This window comes from Talpa occidentalis, unplaced genomic scaffold, assembly GCF_014898055.3.
Source record: "Talpa occidentalis isolate TD23 unplaced genomic scaffold, MPIMG_talOcc4v2.1 talOcc4.14, whole genome shotgun sequence".
Taxonomy (NCBI): Eukaryota; Metazoa; Chordata; class Mammalia; order Eulipotyphla; family Talpidae; genus Talpa; species Talpa occidentalis.
In genome coordinates this window covers 65,260-74,137 of record NW_023601433.1, presented here as the reverse complement: position 1 = coordinate 74,137, position 8,878 = coordinate 65,260, and the positions used below count along the sequence as shown (strand labels likewise).

General features: G+C 40.9%; 1 protein-coding gene across 1 annotated transcript in view; it reads left to right on the top strand.

Annotated features, from left to right (window-relative positions):
* The first annotated feature begins 400 nt into the window (after positions 1–400).
* The window catches only part of LOC119244224 (zinc finger protein 43-like), an 11,164-nt gene continuing 2,686 nt past the window's right edge, over positions 401–8,878 (top strand). Inside the window, exons 1-4 of the mRNA XM_054695453.1 lie at positions 401–1,024; positions 2,704–2,825; positions 3,577–3,672; positions 5,684–6,480. Of these exons, the coding sequence (XP_054551428.1) occupies positions 2,789–2,825; positions 3,577–3,672; positions 5,684–6,480 (930 nt within the window). The 5' untranslated portion in view covers positions 401–1,024; positions 2,704–2,788. The remainder of the gene's footprint in view (positions 1,025–2,703; positions 2,826–3,576; positions 3,673–5,683; positions 6,481–8,878) is intronic.

Here is an 8,878-nt window from a genome sequence, read left to right as displayed (position 1 = left end):
TAGTATTAATAATGGACTAGTGGGTCCTTTCCTGCTCCTCCTCAGAGTGTGAGCACAGCTGTCACGCGCAGTGACTCTGGTCTCTCCCAGGCAGTGTGTGGAGCGCTCTGGACAGGAGACTCCAGGACCCGGGACCCGCTGCCTCCGTCCTCTCCTGCGGGACTCCATCACCTCTCCCAGCGCCGCCTCCAGAGTCCTCTGGCATCTTGGAGAGCAGTGGACAATGGATAAATCTCTGGTGAGTGATTTGTTTTCTTTAGCTTAGCTGGGCAGTTGGGAACAGTGCTGCTCTGCTCTTAGGTGTAGATGAATCTTGTAATGAGTTTTCACGTTGGGATAAATAACTTATAGAAGTATTGCTGATCATATGGAATTTCTATTTTTATTTCTTTAAGAAATCTCTGCACCGTTATCTGCAGGGACTGTACTGCTCTAATGGCTCAAACTCATGCTGCAGTGACTGGGAATAGCCTCCTAGCATTGTGTCTTAACCCCTTGCGCCACAAGGGAGGCCCGGATACATTATAAATTTTGGAATGAACTCCTTGTCAGATGTGTGACATGCAAATATTTTTTATATTCTATAGGGTGCCTTTCTGTTTCTATGCTGGTTTCTTTTGAGTTCCAAAAGCTTTTAGGTTTGGTGTTGTCCCACATGTTGAATTTTGCTTTTCTTTCCCTTGGTGTTGGGGTTGTGTTCCCTAATGCATTTTGTAGCAGCTGTCCTATAGTGTACCCCTTATTTGCTTTCAGTACTTCATGCTTTGGGCTCTTATGTCCAAACGTTTCAGCCATTTGGAATTAGTTTTCTGTATGGAGTTTTGAATGGGTCTTGCTTCTTAGTTTTGCAAGTCACTATACATGTTTCCTGAAACCATTTTTTAGGAAGATATATTTATGCATGGAAGAACTGGGGTGTAGACCAGATGTTCCGGGCTTGAGAGGGTCCACCAGAAAGAAAGTAAGGAGCAGAACACATAGATCCACTGCAATGCACTGCTGAGGGAAGCAGTGAGGGAGACAGGTGAGGTTTGCTGTGCCACATGTGAGTCAGCTCTCTGGCCTGGAATGGCCATGCTGTATATATAGCACTGACTCTTAACCCTTGGCCGCCAGGGGTCCCCATCCCAGTATTATTTATTAAAGAGGCTGTCTTGTCTGAATTGTATGATTTTAGCTCCTTTGTCCAAGATGAACTCTTCGTATTTCATTATTTGCTTTCTGGGTTTTTAATTGCCTTCATTGCTCTGAGTTCTGGTTTTGTTCCAGTAAAATAATGTTTTCATTACCATTGGCATTTAATATATTTTGAAGTCAGGAAGTGTGATCGTTACATTTCACTTTTTCTCTCAAGATTTTTTTTTGCTATTTGGGACCTTCTGTGGGTTCACATAAATGCAGTGATTGTTCTCTTTCCTTACAAAAAACCTCCTTGGTATGTGGATAGGTATTAGCTCTGTAAATAGCTCTGGACAATAAACCATTTATGATGTTAATTCTTCCCACCTAGGAGCACAGGACATCTTTCTATTTCTTCTTATCTTTTGTTTCCTTTACTAGAGTTTTATAATTTTCAGTGTTCAGGTCCTTCACCTCCTTTAACTTTTTTTTTAAGATTTATTTATTTATGTATACAAGAGCTGGGCTGCAGGCCAGAGGTATGGCAGAAGGGGTTGTGTGAGAGGATTCACCAGAGACAGAGTAGGGAGCAGAACAGGCAGACTGACTGAAATACACTGCTGAGGGGAGCAGCGGGCGAGACAGGAGAGGTCTGCTGCGCCATTTGGGTCACCTCCCTGGCCGGGGATCGAACTCATGCTGCAGTGGCTGCAGATAGCTTCATAGTGCTGCCTCTTAACCCCTTGTGCCACTAGAGAGGCCCCTCCTTCTTTAACTTGAATGAAATAATCACAGCTATTTCATTCTTTTTGGTGTGAATATCAATGGAAATGCCAGTCTTTTCACACACATTCTCTTCATAACTTGTTTATACTTTCAGAGAAATAAACAAATTTTATCATGTATTCAATTGTAAAAAGTGATAACATAGTTCAACATATATAATGGACACCAAGGGTTCAAATATGATTGTTTTCTTGTTGTTCTGCTTAGTATTTGATCATTATTTACAATTTCCTTCCAGTCTTTCAGGTCAGTCTACTATGAATTTTCCAATTGTCCTGCCTCCCTGCTGTACAAATGTGTGCCCTGGGTCAGATTTGACATCACTGAAATTATAGCGTCCACGGTGGTTCTGTGGGCATATGTGATCTTCTGGGCTCAGTGGGTGCATTAGACTGTTACTGTGTAAACATGGGTCTCATAAGGGCATTCTTCTCTCTTAGAACCAGGTCTCCCTTTTTTTAAGATTTATTTTACTTATTTATATGTAAACCAGAGGTCAGGGCATTGGGTGGGGGATGAGATGATTCACCAGAGACAGAGTGGGGAGCAGAACAGGCAGATCTATTGAAATACACTGCTGAGGGGAGCAGCAGGGAGACAGGAGAGGTCTGCTGCGCCATGTGAGTCAGATCCCTGGTCAGGGATCCAACTCATCCTTCGGTAGTTGTCGTAGCTTCATAGTGCTGAGACTGAACCCTTTGTGCCACCATGAGGATACTCTCAAAACTCTCTTTTCACCTCATACCCTATTCAGAGCTCTGCTGTTGGCCACATGGTAACTGTATATTTTGATTTCAGGAACCCTTGACCTTCAGAGATGTGGCCGTAGAATTCTCGCAGGAGGAGCAGGACTACCTGGACCCGGAACAGTGGGAATTTTACCATGATGTTAGAGGCCTACAGGAACCTGGCGTCCTTGGGTGAGGAGAATATCCCTCCAGATTTCCTCATCTGCCCTCACCGTTTCCTGTGCTATGTGTGTGTGCTCCTGGGATGTCCAGATTTGTAGGCTACGTTTACATCCCTGATTTTCAGAAAAACAGTGTGAGTTTGTTGGAAAAAGAAAGTCTCATGCTGTTTGATCATGACTTAAACTTCTCTCTTAGGTGATCTGCAGCCTGCTCTATTAGTGCTCATTCAAGAAAATCAGTTCCTTATTACAAGCTAAAATCAGTGTGTTATTGCACATTCCTATGACTCAGATGTCTGGAAATGGTTCTCAGGATTGAAAATTTATTTCTTTAAAGATTTATTTATTTATGCATACAAGAGCTGGGGTTCAGGCCAGAAGTGTGAGGGGTGAAATGACTCACCAGAGACAGAGCCAGGAACAGAACAAGCAGATCAACCGAAGCACACTGCTGAGGGGAGCAGCGGTCGAGTCAGGAGACGTCCACCTCGCCATGTAGGCCACTCCCTGGCCGGCCAGGGATTGAACTCTCGCTACAGAGGCCACGGACAGCTTCACAGGATGCTCCTTAACCCCTTGCACCTCCAGGGAGGCCCCAGGATATGAAAATTTAAATGATTTCTGGTAAGATGGTGTCAGAAAAAGTATTTGCAGTGATCCTTTTCTAGAACCTTCTGTATTCTCCTCTCTACTGAGCACAATCCTGTATTGGTAATTTGAAAATCTGCAGGCCATCTCATATCACCTGTCCTAATAAACAGGTCTTGCTATGTCTAAGCCTGACCTGGTCGTCTTGTTGGAGCAAAAGGTGGAGCCCTGGGATGTGAAGAGAAGTGCAAATCCCGTCCTCCTCCCAGGTAGGTGGAATGAATCTGGCAGAGGCCGCAGCTGGCAGGTGCAGTGGTACAGGAAAGCATCCTAAATATGTCTAGGAAGCTCTGTTTCAGGGTTGCAGACATGCTCCTATTTTGTCCTGGAGTCTTAGTCTTACTTTCCCTGGGGGCGTCTCCTCTCGGACACCGAGTCCTCTGCCTTTCCTTCTTACTGAATTGAACTTAGGTTTTGTCCATTTTGTTGATCTTTCAAAATCCAGACTTCCTTTCATGGAGAAGCACCTGCTTTTTGGCCATGATGTTACATCTATGTATTTTTTATTTCATTTTAAATGTCCTCCTTTCTGCCAATATGGAGCTTAAATTATTCTTTTTCTAATTCCTGGAGGTGTGAAGTTATGTTGCTCAGGTGAGATCCCTCTTATTGATAGTGTAATTGTTTAATGCTTTAAATTTACTTCTTAGTGTTATTTTCTGAATCCCACATGTTTTGGAAGTTTGCTTCCTTTCAGTGTCTCAGTATTTCTTAGTTATTTAGAATCTAGGAAACACGAGTTTACCTTGCTCTATGTGATTCGAGAATAGATTCTCATCACCTCAAATGTTTGTCACCACCACACCCACCACCAGTGCACTTATGGGCCTCACCGTAGATCTTTGAATCCACTCCCACTTTTGTACCCACAGCCAGTGTCCCTACCTCTTCAGTACCCTCACTTCTGCAGTCTTAATTCTCGAGTTCATTTTGGTTTGTATTGTCAGTTTCTTTGCTTTGTTTCTCCATATTCCAAACAGGAGTGAATTCATCCAGTAAGTCTTTCCCCTTCTGATTCATTTCACTGAGCATCATCCTCCCCAATATTCCATCCTTGTCGTTGCAAATGGCCAGATGTATCCTTTTTCAGTAGTATTCCACCCTGTGTATATACCACACCTTTCTTTAGAATTATTTTTCACCCTGTTTGTCAACTCCGGTTCCTGAATTTATACCATTATTTTCCTTCCAGTTGCAATTGGGGCTTGAACCCCTCCTTGATCTTATGTTTTCCTCTTCTGCATTCAGTTCTGTCTTTGTGTACTGCACACATTCAGGTCCTCATGTTAGTGCATGTGTTATATTACAGTGCTTCCCAATACATGTAGTTTTCTGTTATGTTCTTGGGGCATTCTTTTCATCCTGTGAGGCTTTAAACTCAGATCATATAATTCTGATATTAGTGTGATCAACGTGACTCCATGGATCAGTTTTCATAGAATCTAGTTCCAACCTTACGTTCTACATGGTGTGCTGATGTCTGTGTTGAGTTTCATATAGGTAAGATTGAATTGGTCTTATTTTTAATTCCTTCAGACATATTTGTCATTTTCATGTGGACTTTTAATTAATTTACACACAAAGTATTTCTGAAAGGAAGGCATTAACTTTATTAAAAAATGATTCCTGTATTCTCAGCTATTTTATACCTCATTTCCTCCCTAGTACAGCTCTGTATTATTCCTCTCTTCCTTTCTTGTGGGTGATTTCCCTCCAGTTGCTCTCATTTTATATGCTAATTGAGGTATACTGGTTTGTAATCCTATTTACAAACATTGTAAAGCATTGTCACCCAACCTGTTACATATGACATCATTCTCTGTTTTCATTTCCTTTTCCATGTATTTTACTGGTATCTTTTTTGTCACATGGGGATTATATACCATGTTGAAAAGTTATTCAGCCTTATCTAAACTGAAAACAATTACATTCAACTGCATACCAAAACCCAACTGTTTAACATTTCTAAGTTCTCAAGCAGAAACAGTATTTTTGCTATAGGATTATATCATACCTTTTTCTCTGTTTGCTATGTATTTACCTTTCCCTGAGGACATCACCTTTTATAAGCATGTGTGTTGCTGTCTAGTGCTCATGTTACCTGTCTAACATCAGGCCGGGGGTCTTTATTTGGTATTAATTTTGTGTATAAAATAGTTAAAATATTTTATTTTGTCTTGAGTGCTGTGAGTGCGGTAATTATTCCTTGCTGTCTCCCAGCCATGTCTTCTCAAGACGACCAGGACTGCATACCACAGTCAGGCACAGAAGATTTATTCCTAAATGTGGGACCGGGAGGAGATGGAATCGACACCTTTGAGAATTTAGAATTATTGAAAGATCAGACATGTCAAGAGGCATGTGAAGGGCACAACAGTTGTTGCGATGAAGATGGCCGAGCAGCGACAATTATCCATAGTAAAATTTCTCCTGCAAAAACTGATCCAGTGTGTAAACCATGTTGGGTAAAACTCCATTTTATGTGTGTTGCATGTATAGATAAATATGTTTCTGTTAGCAAAGATCCATGTGGCATTTTTACCAATACACATTCTCAGAGAGGAATATTGGAACATATGGGAAGTCCCCTAGTCCATAATGGAAATGATTATTCAAAACATTGTCACCATGGGGTAGGTTTAAACTTTGTGTCAAATCATTCTCAACATCAGAGAATTAGAAAGGAAGATGAAAAATCTACACAGGATCCTATTGAGGAGTCCTCAAACCTTCTCCAATATCAGACAATTGGTGAGAAACCTTACAATTGTAAAGATTATGGCAAAGATAACACATGCTGCTCCAGCCTTAATGAACATCAGAGAAAGAAACGGCGTAAATGTGGAGAGCATGGTAAAGGCTTTTATTGGCAATCACAGTTGACTCGACCTCTAAGAAGTCATACTAGAGAAAAGCATTACATGTGTCCAGACTGTGGTAAAGCCTTTCTATATTTGTGTCGCCTTTCCCAACATCAGAGAGTTCATAATGGTGAGAAACTTACAAATGTGAAGAATGTAAGAAAGCTTTAAGGTGAAGTCAAGTCTTAGTCAGCATCAGAGAATTCATACTGGCCTGAAACCTTACAAATGTGAAGAATGTGGCAAAGCCTTTAACTGGGTGTCAAATCTTTCTAAACATTACAAACTTCATACTGGGAAAAGCCTTACAAATGTAATGAATGTGGAAAAGCCTTTATTAATAATTCAAAACTTATTCAACATCATAGAATTCATACTGGGCAGAACCTTACAAATGTAAAGTATGTGGCAAAGTCTTTAACCAGAAGTCACATCTTAATCGACATCACAGAATTCATACTGTAGAGAAACCTTAGAACTGTTAAGAATGTGGCAGAGTCTTTAAAAAAACAGTCATATCTTAGTCAACATCATAGAATTCACACTGGGAAGAAACTGCAAATGTGAAGACTGTGGCAAAGCCTTTAACTGGAAGTCAAGTCTTATTCTACATCACAAAATTCACATTAGAGAAATGTTAAAATTCAAAGGTCATTTTTTTTTACTGTAGTCTCTTTAACCAGAAGTCCAGAAGTTTCACCAGAAGTGGCAGTGATTATCCAGAAGTCAAATCATCCTAAACATCAGAGTGCCTAGTGAGAGAACCCGTAAATGAAAGTGACCAATGGATTGTCCAAATATATTTATGAAACCACCAGATTTTCATACTGGAAACTTTAAAGAAGCAAAAATAGGAGAAAGTAATTTATAATGAAATTAGATGCATATTGAGACATTGCAGTGCAGTAGTAAGTTAATTCCACTTGGCCAGACATAACCTAAAATGAGAATATGGTCATGGAGCATAAACCAAGATTAAACACTAAATATTAGCATAATTTAAAAGTTCAGGAGGCCTCCCTGGTGGTGCAAGGGGTTAAGTTGCAGCTTTGTGAAGCTGTTGGCAGCCACTGCAGCACAAGTTTGATCCCTGTCCAGGGAGCTGACCGACATGGAGCAGCAGACCTCTCCTGTCTTGCCTGCTGCTCCCTCAGCAGTGTATTTCAGTGGATCTGCCTGTTCTGTTCCCCACTCTGTCTCTGGTGAATCCTCTCACCCCCTCACCTCTGGCTTATACCCCAGTTCTTGTATGCATAAAAATACATCTTTAAAAACATAAATAAAACTTGAAGACAATGGTTTGGGTCATGTATAGTTATTTTCTATGTCCTTTTTATCAGCCATACTTGAGATATGAATAGACATGATGAATGTAATTCACACCTAAATTACTTCATTCTATGACTTTCTCATGTACGTCACATCATGTGTTTGATTGTTGCTGCTCAAACATCTAAGGGATCCTTCTCTAATGGATGGATTTGCTCACATCTGACTTGCTCCTGCAAATTTAAGGTGGTGTCATATATCATGTATGAAGAAAATGTGAATGGATATGCTGTTTGGTTGACTCAAAAGATTGATCTAAATCACCCAATGGCATAGAAATTAGACAGAGAACATGCTGAAGTTCAAATCGTTTCATCCTTTTGTCCTTAGGGAATACATTGACAGTTTATTAAGTCCTGATGTCTCTTCAGAGTAGTAATAGAGATCATGAATATTATTTGATGTTGTTGCCAAAAGAAATCTTCACAGGCACATGATGAAAGAGCAGGTGACTTTCACAAAAGGGCATGGAATTCTCATCCATTCACATTAGCTAATAAAGAGGCTCTGTGTTTGACACTACGGGATTCTGGTATCAGAAGGTCGAATGCTTCTTACATACCTGAATCCTGACTTTTATGAAATAGCATACAGTGCTATCTAAATGTCTTATTTAGACTATATGTGAACTTTATATATATATATATATATTTTAATAATGCTCATTGATTTTTTTTAAAGAAGCATGTATTTTTATTTATTTGTTTTTGTTTGTTTATACATGCACTGGGTACAGTCAGAAGCGCGGGAGGGTGAGAGAATTCACCAGAGCCAGAGCGGGGAGCAGAGCAGGCAGAAGGACCGAGGTACACTGATGAGGGGAGCAGCGAGCGCAGGAGAGGTCTGCGCGCCATGTGGGACCCTCCTCCGGTGGCCGGGGAGCAGCTGGGGATCGAACTGGGACCGCAGAGGCCGCGGGCAGCTTCGCAACCCAGCGCTCAACGCTGCGCCACCAGGGAGGCCCATGCTTTTATTGATTTTTAATGTAGTCATCTGGACATGTACTTAATCATAAGTTGTCCCCATCAGCATTAACCAATTCCTCCATTTTAAGGCTTTCTGTAACAGATGAGAACAATCAGGTGGTTTGTCTACACAATGTTACATCACAGCAGGCGCTGTTCTCGATAGCTTATATCTGAAATAGTTTGACTGTTTTCATAACTACACACTTTTTGTTCTCTTAGTAGCCCGGAATATTGAGTGCTTTCAAAATAATGCCGAG